Consider the following 18,082-nt stretch of genomic DNA (forward strand, 5'->3'; position numbering starts at 1 on the left):
ATGGGCATTCTTTGGAGCTATGAGGGTAAGTGAATTGGTAGCGTTATCTCAGCGTAGTAAACGAGACGTCAGTTTAACAGTTCAGTGTGTACAAATTTATGATTCCAAGGTTAGCTTGTTTATTCCTAAGTCAAAAACGGATCAGGAGGGGAAAGGTGCTTTTATTACTTTAGTTCCTGATGCGAACACGATAGTATGTCCAGTGCGGCAGGCGAGGAAGTATTTGGAAATTCGGCCTCGAATAGGTGGGTCTTTCTTGGTACATGAGGATGGGAGTCCTTTGACATGTTACCAGTTTGGTAGAGTGTTGAGCGCAACCATCACAAAAAGTGGCGGAGATGAGCGCTTTTACAGTACACATTCGGGGGTTCCTTCCCTGCTCATAGTAATAGAGCACATATAGTTCTTATTCCAAAACCGGGTAAGGACCCACTGGCCCCTGAATCGTATCGCCCCATCTCTCTCTTAAACTTTGACCAAAAATTGCTGGCCAAAATCATGGCGGATCGCCTTTCTACAGTGCTCCCCAGCTTGATAGGTCCTGATCAGGTGGGGTTTGTCCGCAAGCGTTATGGCTCAGCTAATATCCGTAAGGTATTGGCGGCTATGTCCATGTGTCAGCTGATGGAGGCTCCATTCCTGGCTGTTAGTTTTGACGCTGAAAAGGCGTTTGATAGGGTGGAATGGGGCTATCTTTTTTGGATTTTGCAGCGGATGGGTTTCGGGGGTCTGTGCCTTGACATCATTAGGTTATTGTATCATGACCCTGAAGCTGTCATTGTGACCAATGGTTCTTCCTCCAAGCCTTTTTCTATTGCTCGGGGTACGAGGCAGGGATGTCCCCTCTCTCCCCTTTTATTTATCCTCCAGTTGGAGCCCTTGCTGCTGCACATACAGGTGGCTACGCTGGTGAAGGGACTGCACCTTACCTCTAGTACCTTTAAGTGCGCCGCGTTTGCGGACGATATTCTGGTATTTTTAACTGACCCTCAGAAATCCCTTCGTCCTCTGCTAAAAAGTTTTGGGATTATGGAAGTTTTTCCGGATTTCGGTTAAATCTGGACAAATCAGAGGCTCTGGCTTATCCGGACAATCTCTTGGACACTTGGGATGGGGATTTCCCGTTAAGACGGGCGGAGGGCGCGTTTCGCTACCTTGGAATCTTGATCCCCCGTGATCTCTCCCGGCTTTATAAACTGAATGTCCTCCCCCTCCTACAGCACACTCAAGACAGGTTACGTAGTTGGGCCCGACTGCCGCTCTCTTTGGGGGGCAGAGTTCATCTTTTTAAGATGGTCCTCTTGCCCAAGTGGCTATATTTGTTTCAAAATCTGCCGCTACAGCTTCGAGCTGTGGAGTTGCGGCAGTTGGATAAGGCTCAACGCCGTTTTTATTGGAGGGAGGGCAGGTCTCGTATACCATTGGTCTGGATGCGGGAGCGTTGGGGGCGGGGGGGTTTGGGTGTCCCGGACTTGGCTCTTTACAATTTGGCTAGCAATTTGTGTTTAATCAGAGACTGGTTGTTGACCACTTCTACAGTCATTTGCTTACCGGCGGACTTGGAGCTGGCCGCCTCCACCTCTCTGCACTTTCTTTTACAGGCACCCGCCTCTTCCATCCCCTCCCACTTAGTGCAAAGTGTTCTTGTCCGGCCCCTGCGAACTTCTTGGGGGCGCCTCAGGCGGTTGTTACAGATTCCGAGGATCTGTGCTCCGCTCCTTCCGATTCGGGGAAACCCAGACTTTACCCCCGGTTCCCAAACTGCAGCTTTTCAAAGATGGGATAAGCAGGGAGTCGACCTACTGGGTCGGGTGTTAACTCCAGAGGGCGCTTTCATGTCTATGTCCGAACTTAGGACTTGTTATGGAATAGCGGCGGGGGACGTTTTTCCCTATTTACAGTTGAAGCATTATGTCTGTTCCCTTCCTCCCTCTTTGCGGCAGCCATCTCATCTCCAGGCGCTGCAGAGGCTATTGTCTCTTGATAAGGACCGGCCGCCCTCCCTGTCTCAGTATTATAAACGCCTCCGATCACTAGTGTTGGTGGACACTTGCACAGCTTTGGTTGATAGATGGAATAGTGATGGGGTGTTTACAGTCAATGTTCATGTTATCAAAGCTGGATTTCGGCGGGTTTCCCAGCTCTCGATCAATTCATATTTCCGAGAAATGCAATATAAATTTTTGCGGAGAAGTTATGTCTCAGCGGAGGGAGCCTTCCATTTACGGATCTCTCCCTCGGCGGCGTGTCCTCGTTGTGGTCATGCCAGGGGCACCTTATCCCATGCCTTTTGGGATTGTCCTGTTATTCGTCACTTTTGGTCGCGCGTGGCTCATTACTTGGAGAATTTGATGGATGTGGTGCTTCCGATCTCTCCGCTATGGCTTTTATTTGGTTGCATTTCTCCACTGCGAATTAGAGGGCTGGGAAGTCGCTTACTTATCCATAAAGCATGTTTGGTGGGGAAGAAAACCATCTTACTTCAATGGCGTGAGGTGTCACCTCCTGCTTACTGGACCTGGCGAAACGGCTTTCATCGAATGATGCTGCTTGATGCTGCGACCATGCGGCACACCCCATCCCAGAGGAAACGCTTTCTAGCCATTTGGGATGTCTACTTGCAGTCGTTACCACAGACGGTGCGTAGCTCCATTATCAACGATTGATCCCATGGACCTTCTGGACTGAGTGGCATTGCCTTCTTTCTTGTGGACATGTCTGGCTTCCATATGCGCTGAATGGGAGCTAGGATTGCTCTGTTTTCTTGACTCCAAGGGGCCTTGTGGGGGGGGGATTACAAAATGGGGGGAGGGAGGGAAGGGGGGGAGGGGTTGGCGGGGTTGGGAACGTATGTGTTTCGCAGGCGGTTGGGTTTTTTTGATGGTTTGTACCAATTGATACTTTATTGGAGAGGGGGACGAAGTGTCACGTCTCTCGTGTTTGTAATTTGTTACATTGAAAAAATAATAAAAACTGTTTTCAAATACAGTACACATTCGTTTCGTATCGGTGCAGTCACTACTGCGGCGGAAGCTGGTGTATCGGATAGCGGTATTAAAGGCCTGGGTCGGTGGAAGTACTGTGATGAGTTGAGCCAGAGCGGAGTCTCTGTGCTGTAGAGCTCTGGGTGTTTTCATGGTTACTTTGCAGGAAGGAAACTACATTTCCCAGATGCCCTGGGCAGTCAGCCGCAGGAAGGGTTGGGGGCAGGGAAACACAGGGGCAGTTTCTTCCTAGGGAGGGGCACTCTATCTGACATAAAGAGAGTAGCCCTCCAAAGGGGGAGGGGGTAGAGCTGGAGGGAAGGCAAGTAAGATCCAAAGCCTGAGGCTGGGGGATGGTGCCCAGGCAGACCTTTTCCACTAAAAGCTAAGTCAGTTCTAACAGATGGTTTTTAGAACTGCACAGCAAGGGGAGCTTGTGGCAGCGAAAAGAGTTGTTTTACTTAATTAAGGCAGCTGGAGGAAGAGAGGTAATTAGGACCTGGCAGCTGGCCTAAGGAGACGTTCCTGCAGTGGGGGAGGTTTCAGTACTATGTTATACTTGGGGGAAGAAGAATGTACTGGGGGAAAAACCTACTTTGCCCACATGTTGTGCAGGGGAAAGTATGCTAGAAACTCAGAGTGAAAAGCTTGGTTGGTAATGCTTGTTAAGTTGAGTGTTTTTCCTTTCTGTGGAGTTTGGTTTAATTAATAAACTTCAATACATAAGAAGCTTCTGCCTGAATGTAATATGTTATGTTAAAGGGCTGCCAGGGAGGTGACCCTTACTCTAGTAGAGAATGAGGGAAGTTTGGTCTCAGGGGCCTAGTTGTAAGAGGGCCTTCCCTTACAAGTGGTGCTGACCCATAACCTCCTTGCCTTATGGTTATCCTACTCCTGTCTCCCGGGAGAAACTTCAGGAAGGGATCTGCTATAAAGGACTTTGTGGAAGCAGTCCTTGATAATTAGCCCTGAGCCTGAAGTCACCGCTGAGGACCTGCCACCAGGGGCACCATCATCACCTTGAAGGGAGTGGCAGGGCCGAGGGAGGGGGGTAGGGTGATGTCTAACGTCATATGTTTTTGTGTTACAGAGCGAATGGGGGCACGGCGCTTTGAAGGATGTGCCTGGATCGTGGGCCATTCATACATACATCGGGCAAGAAGAAGAGCGCTGAAGCGTCCATACAGGAAGAATCTGGATTTAGAAAAGGGGGTTGGCGGTTAGCCTGGTTTAGTAAGAGGGGCATGGGTTGGGATGAACTCCTACCTTTCCTTACGAGAGGATAGAAATGTAGGGCGCGCCAAATATTCTCCTCATACACCTAGGGGGGGAACGATATCGGGTCCAAATCATGCAGGGAGTTACTTACCTGCATGAAGAAAGACCTTTCGCAGATAATGATTCGATGGCATCGGATGGTCTGAGGTAATTCTCCGTTTGCGTAATAAGGATGAGGCAATTTGGCACTCTGGAGTCAAAAAGTTAAACAGGCAGTTGGGAAAATGGATGGTGTGGGAAGGGGGGTTCTGGATTAGGCACCCATGGTCCTGGGTGGTGGAAGCTGGGTTGTTCGCCGGGATGGGGTCCATTTATCCGAGGTGGGTATGGACCTGTTCAATAACTCTATACAGGAAGGGTTGGAACGAGAGGTTAGGAAATGGTAATTGGCCGCAGTTTGGGGGGAACAAGTTGATTAAATCAACCTGTTTGTGGTGGTAAACCTGAGCCCAAGAGGAATTTGTAAGGCGAGGGGGTTTACGGCGGTGGGGGCCGGTGGTGCAGGCCTCGTGTAGCTGGGGGGCCACTACACGGGAGGACCGAAGAACTATGGGGCCTGGTTCTCTGTATGAGCTTACTCTCACTGGTCCGAGGCGGAGTAGGAAGGGTAGGGGTGGGTTTGCTGTTACTTTACCACTGGGGATAAGGTGGTGGAGAAAAGGGAGAGGAAAAGGAGGGAGGGGGAAGTTGGGGTTGTGTGTTAATTTTGATTTGTAAGGGCTTGTGTTAGATTGTGTTAATAAACTGCGGCCTATTTAAATCCCAGTTAATGTGTTGTGTATTTTATTACGGGGGACGGAGGACAAGTCGAGCAGGTATTCTATCCACGTGTTAAAGGACAGCAGAGCAAGCTTGTCTTGCGTGGCGATGATAACATGGGGAGAATCAGTGAGAGGTTTGGATAGCTAGGTGGGGGAGGGGATACAGGGGACAGCGGGAAAACGGGCCAATAGGAAAAGGTTCAAGGTGGGGTTTAAGAGCTACCAATAGGGTACCCTGGATTTGAGGAACAGGATGACGCGCAGAGCCAACGGTCAGCAGCCCGTGAGGGAAAGTAGGCGGCAAGCCTTATTGTCCCTCCCACCCACCTTTTGTTTTGAAGATTGTGCTGCAATAATGCTTTGATAAGTGTGCATTGTTAATTGTCGCAGTGGAGGCGGTAAACCCGAGCCCGAGGAATTTGTAAGGCGGGGGGGTTTACGGTGGTGGGGGCCAGTGGTGCAGGCCTCGTGTAGCTGGGAGGGCCGCTACATGGGAGGACCGAAGAACTATGGGGCCTGGTTCTCGGTATGAGCTTACTCTCGCTGGTACGAGGCGGAGTAGGGGTGGGTTTGCTGTTACTTCACCACTGGGGATAAGGTGGTGGAGAAAAGGGGGAGGAAAAGGAGGGGGGGGGAAGTTGGAGTTGTGTGTTAATTTTGATTTGTAAGGGCTCGGGTTAGTTTGTGTTAAAAAACTGCAGCCTATTTAAATCCCAGTTAATGTGTTGTGTATTTTATTATGGGGGACGGAGGACAAGTTGAGCAGGTATTCTATCCACATGCTATCAGCATAGTGTCTGTACCATAAACTGATCCCTCTGTTTCCATGTAAACAAGCCTTAATTGCATTGCACCTGACTGCAGGCTGCAACAGTTCAAGTAAGTTTGCAATGGTCTTCCTTGCTTTTAGCACGATCTCCCCATCTCTCTTTACAATGCATTCATTGTAGTGTATTTGGATTTTCAGAAGGCGTTTGACAAAGTCCCTCATGAGAGGCTTCTACGAAAACTAAAAAGTCATGGGTTAGGAGGCGATGTCCTTTCGTGGATTACAAGCTGGTTAAAAGACAGGAAACAGAGAGTAGGATTAAATGGTCAATTTTCTCAGTGGAAAAGGGTAAACAGTGGAGTGCCTCAGGGATCTGTACTTGGACCGGTGCTTTTCAATATATATATAAATGATCTGGAAAGGAATACGATGAGTGGGGATATCAAATTTGCAGATGATACAAAATTATTCAGAGTAGTTAAATCACAAGCAGACTGTGATACATTGCAGGAGGACCTTGCAAGACTTGAAGACTGGGCATCCAAATGGCAGATGGAATTTAATGTGGACAAGTGCAAGGTGTTGCATATAGGGAAAAATAACCGTTGCTGTAGTTACATGATGTTAGGTTCCATATTAGGAGCTACCACCCAGGAAAAAGATCTAGGCATCATAGTGGATAATACTTTAAAATAGTCAGTTCAGTGTGCTGCAGCAGTCAAAAAAGCAAATAGAATGTTAGGAATTATTAGGAAGGGAATGGTTAATAGAACAGAAAATGTCATAAAGCCTCTATATCGCTCCATGGTGAGACCACACCTTGAATACTGTGTACAATTCTGGTCGCCGCATCTCAAAAAAGATATAGTTGCGATGGAGAAGGTACAGAGAAGGGCAACCAAAATGAGAAAGGGGATGGAACAGTTTCCCTATGAGGAAAGGCTGAAGAGGTAAGGGCTGTTCAAGCTTGGAGAAGAGATGGCTGAGGGGGGATATGATAGAGGTCTTGAACGAGTAGATGTGACTCGGTTATTTTCACTTTCGAATAATAGAAGGACTAGGGGGCATTCCATGAAGTTAGCAAGTAGCACATTTAAGACTAATCGGAGAAAATTCTTTCACTCAACGCATAATAAAGCTCTGGAATTTGTTGCCAGAGGATATGGTTAGTGCACTTAGTGTAGCTGGGTTCAAAAAAGGTTTGGGTAAGTTCTTGGAGGAGAAGTCCATTAATGGCTATTAATCAATTTTACTTAGGGAATAGCCACTGCTATTAACTGCATCAGTAGTATGGGATCTTCTTCTTAGTGGTTGGGTAATTGCCAGTTTCTTGTGGCCTGATTTTGGCCTCTGTTGGAAACAGGATGCTGGGCTTGATGGACCCTTGGTCTGACCCAGCATGGCATGTTCTTATGTTGTTCCTTAGGTAGATTTTATAGCCTCATTCCATCAAGTAAGAAAGGTTTAAATAATTCCCATCCATTTTAGTGGTCCAATAAGCATCCATAAACTCAACAATTCTAACTTTCTCCCATTAATCAAATTACTTAACTGGATTTTCCTTTTTCAATGTGCTTCAACCATCCATCTCCTAGGCAAATCTCCGCTCTGAAGCATTTCTCTAAACAAGCAAACACAGTTTTATTGCACACATATTGGTACGAGGCACCTAAATCCATATACTTATGCTTCCTATCTTCATTTGTGTTTGCTATCCTCAAAGATTTCTCTGTTAAATTCATTATTGACCTGTGGTCCTGCCTTACTGTAGCTTGGAGGTTTCCCTTCCCCTTCTCTTACTCAAGGGGCTTTGTTTTCTGCTAGTAGAACTAGTTTTAACATTATAAGAAGATCATAAGAACATGTCATATTGGGTCAGACCAAGGATCCATCAAGCCCAGCATCCTGTTTCCAACAGTGGCCAATCCAGGCCATAAGAACCTGGCAAGTACCCAAAAACTAAGTCTATTCCATGTTACTGTTGCTAGTAATAGCAGTGGCTATTTTCTAAGTCAACTTAATTAATAGCAGGTAATGGACTTCTCCTCCAAGAACTTATCCAATCCTTTTTTAAACACAGCTACACTAACTGCACTATCCACATCCTCTGGCAACAAATTCCAGAGTTTAATTGTGTGTTGAGTGAAAAACAACTTTCTCCAATTAGTTTTAAATGTGCCACATGTTAACTTCATGGAGTGCCCCCTAGTCTTTCTATTATCTGAAAGAGTAAAAAACTGATTCACATTAACCCGTTCTAGATGTCTCATGATTTTAAACACCTCTATCATATCCCCCCTCAGCTGTCTCTTCTCCAAGCTGAAAAGCCCTAACCTCTTTCGTCTTTCCTCATAGGGGAGCTGTTCCATTCCCTTTATCATTTTGGTAGCCCTTCTCTGTACCTTCTCCATCGCAATTATATCTTTTTTGAGATGCGGCGACCAGAACTGTTCACAGTATTCAAAGTGCGGTCTCACCATGGAGCGATATAGAGACATTATGAAATATTCCGTTTTATTCACCATTCCCTTTCTAATAATTCCCAACATTCTGTTTGCTTTTTTGACTGCCACAGCACACTGAACTGATGATTTCAATGTGTTTTCCTCTATGATGCCTAGATCTCTTTCTTGGGTGGTAGCTCCTAATATGGAAATTAACATTGTGTAACTGTAGCATGGGTTATTTTTCCCTATATGGATCACCTTGTACTTATCGATATTAAATTTCATCTGCCATTTGGATGCCCAATTTTCCAGTCTCAGAAGTTCTTCTTGCAATTTATCACAATCTGCTTGTGATTTAACTGCTCTGAACAATTTTCTATCATCTGCAAATTTGATTACCTCACTTGTCGTATTTCTTTCCAGATCATTTATAAATATATTGAAAAGTACGGGTCCCAATACAGATCCCTGAGGCACTCCACTGCCCACTCCCTTCCACTGAGAAAAGTGTCCATTTAATCCTACTCTCTGTTTCCTGTCTTTTAGCCAGTTTGTAATCCACGAAAAGACATCGCCACCTATCCCATGACTTTTTACTTTTCCTAGAAGCCTCTCATGAGGAACTTTGTCAAACACCTTCTGAAAATCCAAATATACTACATCTACCGGTTCACCTTTATCTACATGTTTATTAACTTCTTCAAAAAAGAAGAAGCAGATTTGTGAGGCAAGACTTGCCTTGGGTAAAGCCATGCTGACTTTGTTTCATTAAACCATGTCTTTCTATAAGTTCTGTGATTCTGATATTTAGAATACTTTCCACTAACTGGTCTGTAGTTTCCCAGATCGCCCCGGAGCCCTTTTTAAATATTGCGGTTACATTAGCCACCCTCCAGTCTTCAGGTACAATGGATGATTTTAATGATAGGTTACAAATTTTTACTAATAGGTCTGAAATTTCATTTTTTAGTTCCTTCAGAACCCTGGGGTGTATACCATCTGGTCCAGGTGATTTACTACTCTTCAGTTTGTCAATCAGGCCTACCACATCTTCTAGGTTCACCGTGATTTGGTTCAGTCCATCTGAATCATTACCCATGAAACCCATATCAGTTAAGGTTATCTCCTCAACATCCTCTTAAGTAAACACTGAAAAAAAAAATCATTTAATCTTTCCGCAATGGCCTTATCTTCTCTAATTGCCCCTTTAAACCCTGAATCATCTAATGGTCCAACTGACTCCCTCACAGGCTTTCTGCTTTGGAAATATTTAAAAATGTTTTTACCATGAGTTTTTGCCTTTATGGCCAACTTCTTTTCATAGTCTCTCTTAGCCTGTCTTATCAATGTCTTACATTTAACTTGCCAACGTTTATGCATTATCCTATTTTCTTCTGTTTGATCCTTCTTCCAATTTTTGAATGAAGAACTTTTGGCTAAAATAGTTTCTTTCACCTCCCCTTTTTACCATGCCGGTGATCGTTTTGCCTTCTTTCCACCTTTCTTAATGTGTAGAATACATGTGGACTGTGCTTCTAGGATGGGATGTTTTAACAATGACCATGCCTCTTGCACACTTTTACCTTTGTAGCTGTTCCTTTCAGTTTTTTTCTATTTTTCTCATTTTATCAGTTTCCCTTTTGAAAGTTTAGCATTGTCTTTGTTTACTTTGCAGTGCCTTTTTACATGTCCTCTCTTGTTGTACAAAAAACACACCACTTCTCTTGCTTCTGCTTTAAAGTCATTATGAGCTCTTCCTGAACTTTTCTGTTCTTGTAGTTGCCTCCATGTTTCAAGTTGGGCTGTTGCCTGTTTAAGTGAAATTTCAGTCTGCAGTCTAAGCAATACTACAGTGTTTGTATAGCTTTCAGGGAGCAAGCGGAGTATAAATTCCTTTATGGCAAACTGACATTATTATTATTGTAGAGTCTTTTCACATTGATATGAGCTCTGACACATGTATAGTCAGGTTCCCTCTTTCTGTTAGTTTTGGGCTTTACAGTCTTTCAAAAATTATAGATGTGGAAACCATAGACACCTGTGCAAAGGTTTCCTTAAGCATTTGCCACATCTCTTTCCCTGTAGGAAGAGCTGCAATTAGTTTTAAAATACCATCACTTATGTACAAGATGATTTTTGTTTTGAGTTTGGCATCATGCATCTCCCACTGTTTCTTGGCTTCTCTTTCAGCTGGGCAGTCTTATTCCAGTGTATCAATGATGTCCATTTTGTTGAAAAAGGCTCACATCTTGGTAGACCAGGCAGGGAAGTATTTTCCATCTTCTAATATCACAAGGTCTTCCACTTTAGCTTGATCCATATTACACAAAACCAATGTAATTCTTATAGAACTTTCTGGTGTGGCTAAACATGTTCTGCATTTAAGACTTGTTACAGTAAACAAATACCTTCTCACTGGGTGTCTGGGCTTATAACCCAGTTTTGGAGATTGCAATTCAACCTTTGTGTTTCAAGTAAGTAGTCCAGGAGAAAAAAATGCACAAGCCACTTAACAGTAAGTTTCAAAAAGTAGTTTAGTTTTTACTTACGAAAAAAAAGCATCTGTGCAAAACAAGAATGCCTACTTTCTTTAATAATAACAGCACTGTTGCTAGGCATATCAGAAATGAAACTGAAAGCAGCATACAGGGAGAGAAAGAATAAAAAATGGTTCATATGACATCAACTGAACCCATTGTCCAATCACATGCAGTAAGTTTGAAAATGGAAAGGAGAGAAAAACATTCTAACATTGTAATATCTTATGTACCTGTGCAGTAGTTCAAACATACATAAGAACCTTCCCTCCCTTTTACAATTTTAGGAGTTGATATTCACAACAATTAATAGGCTAAATTAAATAACATGGCTTGCCTCAAAAGCCCATGGAGTCTAGGCTGAAAGGAGCCACTTGGCCCTGAGTAATCCCCCAAAGGTTAAGAAAAAACCCAGGGATCGCCACAGACCCTCTGTCATATCTTCCATACCACTCCTGGAGGCAGCCATAGTAATAAAAATAAAATTTTAAAAAATTTAAGTATCCTGGTCAGGCCCCGTCCCAAGCCCCAAACCTTCCCCATCAAGTACAAATTCTGGCCCCTGGAAGCCAGGATCCTCACTCTCCAAAAGCCCCCATGAACTTATTTTACCCTTAGTGAGAAGTATGCCTGAACAGAAAACCAACATGGAGAAGGAAATCCCCAGAAGCCTCTGCTTTTCTCTAGCCTGCCTGGGCTGAATAAACTAAGTGACTTTCTGAGAATGACTTGCAGAATGTCCCTGGATATCTATAAAGGCAGACAAGCTGGCACTAGAATGGTGATGCCTATTCATAGGGTCACAAAGAAGAAACCAACGGGGAGCTTCAGGCACTATTCTCAGGAGTTTGTATCAACACAGCTACAGACGTGTTAATTATCTTGACCAGTAAGATTTTAACAGAACAAAGGACTATCAAGCCATGGTAAATGGGCTACACCTCCTGGGGAAACTAATCAGGGGTAGTTAGGGACGATCTTATCATGCAGTTGACATTACAACTTATGTAAATGATCCTTTGGGCAGTCATGCAAATCTCTAGAACCTTCTATCCTTTTCCAGTATTGAATGTTATCTATAAAAGAAGGGTCACTTCCTGTATACAGTGAGATGCTGGTCAGTTTGTCAGACAAAGGGCATCCATTACCCAGCATCTCCCGAGAATACTTATACTGATTAATAAAAAGAAATTATACTTTCTACTGAGTCTAAGTGTTCTTGTGTCCCTGGCCATAAGCGTAGAGTGCGCTGTGGGCCTGGCAGCATCTATTTGTCAAAATGGTGCTAGCCGCCCCATCATGTGATAGGGCAAAGGATGTCTAGCCAGCTGGTACCATTTTGAAAAATGGCCACTGCCAGGCCCAGAGCTTAGGGGGAGAGGTCTGGGTCCCCTCCTACACCATCAGAGCTAAAATTGTAAGCTCTGGGGAGTGGCCGGCTAGGATGGGGCTCCAGCTTCCTGGGGCCAAAAGTTGTACTTGATGGGGAGGAGCTGGGGCTGGGGCCTGACTAGGATCTTAAAAAAAAATTCTTATAATTTTTCTTACTAAGGCTGCTGCCAGGGGCAATGAAATTGGACAGGCCAGGGGCCCTATAGAGAATCCTAGGTTTTTTTCTTAAATTTCAGGGGGTTGCTCAGGGCTGAGTGGCTCCTTTAAGCCATGGTGGCTTCACAGTCCCAGGGCCTCCATCATGCTTTTTTGGGGGGCCCTTTACTTCCAGGGTATTTTTCCCAGTGGTAAGGAGGAAGACTAAGAACCAATGTCAGGAAGTATTTCTTCACGGAAAGGGTGGTGGATGCCTGGAATGCCCTTCCGGAGGAAGTGGTGAAGTCTAAAACTGTGAACGACTTCAAAGGGGCGTGGGATAAACACTGTGGATCCATCAAGTCTAGAGGGCGTGAATAAAGTGGAGGCATTCAAACACTGCACGGAGCGGCAGTAGCCACAGCGGCATTCAAACACTGCATGGAGCGGCAGTAGCCACAGAGGCATTCACGAAGCGGGATGCCAGTGGCCAGTAGTTGGTGTTCCACCTTCACGGAGCGGAAGGATGGAGGGCTGCTATTTCCAAAAAAAAATAAATAAATACAACAAAACAAAAAAATAAAAACAGGGGTGGGTAAGAGTATGGGGCAAGGGGGTGGCCTGCTTGTTACATCGATTGCTACCCCTAATTGAGCTGGATGTCACTTGGATGCAGATACAGAGCTGCTCTCTAAATTGGGTGGAGGGGAATTAGGGCTGGAGGGTACTGGAAGCCAATAGTAACAGGTGGGAGAGAGAAAAAGGGAAAAAAAAATGGATAAAGTGCGTAGCTTGCTGGGCAGACTTGATGGGCCGTTTGGTCTTCTTCTGCCGTCATTTCTATGTTTCTATATGTTTACTGTTGGGGAAAATACCAAGGGATTTTTCCCTCTGGAAAAAAATGTTAGGGCCAGATTTAAGTAGCTATGCGCGGGCGTAGATTTGTGCGTGCAACCCGGTGCGCACAAATCTAAGCCCAATTTTATAACATGCGCGCACAGCCGCTTGTGATTTAACTACTCTGAACAATTTTGTGTCATCTGCAAATTTGATTATCTCACTCGTATGTCTTTCCAGATCATTTATAAATATATTTAAAAGTAAGGGTCCCAATACAGATCCCTGAGGCATTCCACTGACCACTCCCTTCCACTGAGAAAATTGTCCATTTAATCCTACTCTCTGTTTCCTGTCTTTTAGCCAGTTTGCAATCCACGAAAGGACATCGCCACCTATCCCATGACTTTTTACTTTTCCTAGAAGCCTCTCATGAGGAACTTTGTCAAACGCCTTCTGAAAATCCAAGTACACTACATCTACCGGTTCACCTTTATCCACATGTTTATTAACTCCTTCAAAAAAGTGAAGCAGATTTGTGAGGCAAGACTTGCCCTGGGTAAAGCCATGCTGACTTTGTTCCATTAAACCATGTCTTTCTCTATGTTCTGTGACTTTGATGTTTAGAACACTTTCCACTATTTTTCCTAGCACTGAAGTCAGGCTAACCGGTCTGTAGTTTCCCGGATCGCCCCTGGAGCCCTTTTTAAATATTGGGGTTACATTAGCTATCCCCCAGTCTTCAGGTACAATGGATGATTTTAATGATAGGTTACAAATTTTTACTAATAGGTCTGAAATTTCATTTTTTAGTTCCTTCAGAACTCTGGGGGTGTTCTCTTATCACACTTTTAGTATGTCTTCTAATGGGTCCTCCTCTACTTCAATACCATCTTTATGCTGATGACTCCAAAATTTACCACTCTACAGCAGAAATTTCATCAGGAATACATAATATCAGCCTGCTTGTCTGATATTGCTAACTGGATGTCCCACTGCCATCATAAACTCAACATGATTAAGAAAGAACCTCTTTCCCCCAAAACATATTCCCCTCTTTCCCCTTTCTCTATTTCTGTGGAAAACACAGTCATCCTTCTATTCCCTTAATGCTGCAATTTTGGAATCATCTTTTTGCTCTCTTTCCTACTCTAGACTCATCCAGAATACTACTAAAATGTATCAATTCTTTCTCTATTATATCAATAAAATCCATATCTTTCTACTACTACCACTACTTAATATTTCTATAGCACTTACACGACATATGCAGCACTGTACAAACATACAAAAAGACAGTCCCTGCTCAATAGAACTTACAATCTAATAAGACAAACATACAGGACAAGAGATTTGGTTAAAAGAAAAAAAAAGTTTGTCAAGACTAAAAGGTGACAATCAGGCATAGGATTGAAAAGCGGTTTCAAAAAGGTGGGTCTTTAGATGGGATTTAAACATGGCAAAAGGGGGAGCGTGATGCACCAGTTCAGGAAGACTATTCCAAGCACACGGCGCAGCCAGGTGGAAAGAACAGAATCTGGAATTGGCAGTAGAGGAGAAGAGCACGGATAGGAATGGCTTATCCGACGACCGGAGTGCATGAGGAGGGGAATAGAGAGAGATAAGGGAGGAGAGGTAGTGAAGTGCTGCAGAGTGAAAGCATTTGTAGGTGAGAAAAAGGAGCTTGAACTGTATTTGGGAGCAGATAGCGAACTAATGTAGTAACTTCAGAAGAGGGGTTATGTTAGCTTAGCGACTTTGGAGAAAGAAAAGTCACGCAGCTGAATTTAGGACAGATTGCAGTGAAGAGAGATGGCTTGCCAGGGGATCTGTGAGAGAGCTGTGGGAGACCTGCTTTCTGAATATACTACCAGAGCTCTTATACATTCTCTCATCACCTTAGTCAACTGTAACCTGCTCCTCACAGGTCTACCAATGAAATATCTTTCGCCACTACAATCTATTCAAAATGTCAGCTGTGCATTTAGGAATATGCAATCAATGAGGCTATTTTCTGTTTGTTTCAAATGGAACAAATAAAAAATAGCCTCTTAAATACACCAAAGTATTTGGATATTTTGTTTGTATTTCTGGCATTTTAAAAAAAAGGGCCTCCTGTGGCCCTGGCTGTACCTTCCCAGCCAAAAAGCTGCCTGGGCCCAGCACCAGGACCTAGAACCAAGTTTGGCCTAGCACTGAGGCCTAGGCCAGACCTAGGGCTGCCAACTGGCTCCATATTTTAAGAACAGATTGATCCATTCCTGGTTTTACTCAATTGCATGCAGGGAGTTATATTTCTAATTTCTCTATTGCCTTCCTATGCCCTTTTCTCCACCAGTGCTAAGGACTTCCCTGGCATCTTCCACACTCCAATTCTTCTTGGGGGCATTCCTCATTTAGGAAACCCTTTCTTCTCCACTCTCTCTTGATCCCCAGCCATTTTCTCTGGGGAAGGAAACACCATCTACTTCAGGCCTCGGATCTCTCCCCTAACCATGTTCCTCATTTTATCAAAGTGTCCCTGTTGAAAGTTAAATGCTAGAAAGGTAGATTTACTTAATGTCCTTTTTCCCGTCATTAACTGAAATTTGTTTGCATTATGATCACTGTAGCCACTTGACCCCACTACCATTATCTCTTGTATCAAATCCTGTGTTCCACTAAAACTTAACTCTAAAATGGCTTCCCCTCTCATTGGTTCCCGGACCAGCTGCTCCAAGAAGCAGTCATTTATTTCATCTAGAAACTTTACCTCTCTAGCATGTCCTGTTGTGCCATTTGCCCAGTCAGTATTGGGATAATTGAAATCTACCACTATTATTTTGTTGCCAAATGTGTTAGCATCCCTAATTTCTGTTAGCATTTTATCATCCATCTGTTCATTTTGGCCAGGTCTATGGGGTTTAATTGAATTGTATGCTTTATTTTACAGAGTTTTATGTTTGTCAATATTGGACTTATTTTTAGAAGTAGTGGAATATAAATGTAGAAACAAATCACACAAAGATTCTTCAGAACATTTAGTTTCCTACAGGACTTTTATCCTATGGCATCTCTAACATAAAGGGCCATGTCCCCACTAAGTAGTAGTAAACACAGCCTCTGCATTATCCGCAGCACCAACCAATCCATGGAACGGAAGATACAAACTAGGGCATGAACTAGGAATCTTCTGTATGGCACTGCACAGCACTTACCAACTGAGCCACCATGGGAACACTTCTAGGTTGTTTTTCTTTCCTTCTAAATCACACCCTGATTAGCCCCATCAACTAAGACTCCATGGGACTACACATCCCAAGAAGGCTTTCTTAAAGCTGCATTACCTTTCCCCTCTCTTGGATGCCCTTTCTCCGCCTTAGTACTGCTTCTTCATTTTCACTTTTTCTTCCGAGGTTCCCTCTGCTTCTCCTTCTGGCAAACTGTTGTGTGTCTCTGGGCTGCCGCTGGCTGTGTGGAGTCCTAGCTCAATCACAAACCCATGCGTTGCTGGCATAGCCTCACAATCTCACTTCCCCGTTCCACCCTGGTCCATTGGAGCCCCATCTGTTACATACAAAGGCTCTATCACCGCATCTCCTGCCTTGTATCCCCAGCAGTCATGCCATACTACAAGAGGTTATGCTTTCACACATTGTACTCCAGAAAACACCCTAGCAGGCATAGTGGTTTCTAGGCTAGGACACCCTGCTTCCCTACTGTTGGCACTGCTATGAACTGAGTACTGAGATGCATCTCAGTACTCATGGAAGTAAACATGCTATGTACAATCAAATAGCCAAATATAGAGGTCAAAGAATAACTGTTGTCACTCCCTCTCTTTGTTCCTTCTCTAATGGCCTCTGTTTATAATCGCAAAGTAACACTGAATGTTTGTCAGATGTGCCTCAGCAGCATAAACAGACATGGAACCTTTAAATGCTATTAATACACCACCCTAGCGTGCAGGCATCACATGCTCATTGCTAACAGCTAGGATAGCGACAGCTCCAGCAGAAACTTCTGCCATTGCTCAACAGCCTTCTTCCAGTTGATCCTCCGAGACAACTACCAGAACAAAGATGCATCGGAGAGCCACTGCCACCATGCACCCTCTAGAGGAGGAGTTTGCAGCAGCAGATTGTCTGAACAAAAGTATTCTTCTTTATCATAATTTAACAAGAAAGTGAAAAACCAAAGTACTATCCCATTATAAAAAGTCGATAAAGTCAAAGAGGTAGAGGACTTCAAACTATTGTAGCACTATTCAATCAGTTCCAAAACAGCTGACAAAAGAGGCCATCTTGACCTCTACCTCCCCCCCATCATGTGAAATTTAAACATTTTGAGAAAGCCTAACTATCATAGAGGCCTCTTGACATAGCTAATAAACTTTCTTCAAGATTAGGAAAGGAAAGCATACAAAAGTGATGGATGAAGCAAAAATATACATTCTCAGCCCTGTCAGCACACATTATTAATGTCATTGAGCAAAGTTAATGCTTCATTTGTGACTATAATGCATATATCATATTACAGTAGTATTTTCCACAATTCTAAATCTGCACTGGTGCTCTGCTCTCATGCCAAGCCAACATTCCTACAAAGTGATAAAGCTATAGCAGACTTGACAGTGGGCCAATGAAATGAAACAAACAGAAAAGACTTTTTTATATCAAATAAAAGCAGCATTACTAGAACTATTAGAGTTGTTTTCTTTTTAAACATTTACCATTATCAATGCCTTAAATGAGCTTACCTGTCGCTGCCAGCAGCACAATACAAGCTATAGATATTGAAATCACAGTTACAGCAATCACGCCAAGCAATAACTTTTGTGGAGTCTGCGGAATATAAAAAAAAGAGATTCGTTTATGGGTTGTTGAGTTTTTGTTTTTTTTTTTGTTTTTTTTTAAGAACTCAGTTACTTCAGTCATTGACTATACATTCTATGGCTGTTTGT

General features: G+C 43.8%; 1 protein-coding gene across 2 annotated transcripts in view; it reads right to left on the reverse strand.

Moving 5' to 3' along the window:
• FAP (fibroblast activation protein alpha) overlaps positions 1-18,082 on the reverse strand; it is a 257,755-nt gene that overhangs the window by 215,266 nt on the left and 24,407 nt on the right. For both annotated transcript variants that reach the window (XM_029605610.1, XM_029605611.1), the window contains one exon: positions 17,879-17,963. In XM_029605610.1, coding sequence (XP_029461470.1) covers positions 17,879-17,963 — 85 coding nt within the window. The remainder of the gene's footprint in view (positions 1-17,878; positions 17,964-18,082) is intronic.

Source organism: Rhinatrema bivittatum, chromosome 6 (genome assembly GCF_901001135.1).
Source record: "Rhinatrema bivittatum chromosome 6, aRhiBiv1.1, whole genome shotgun sequence".
Taxonomy (NCBI): Eukaryota; Metazoa; Chordata; class Amphibia; order Gymnophiona; family Rhinatrematidae; genus Rhinatrema; species Rhinatrema bivittatum.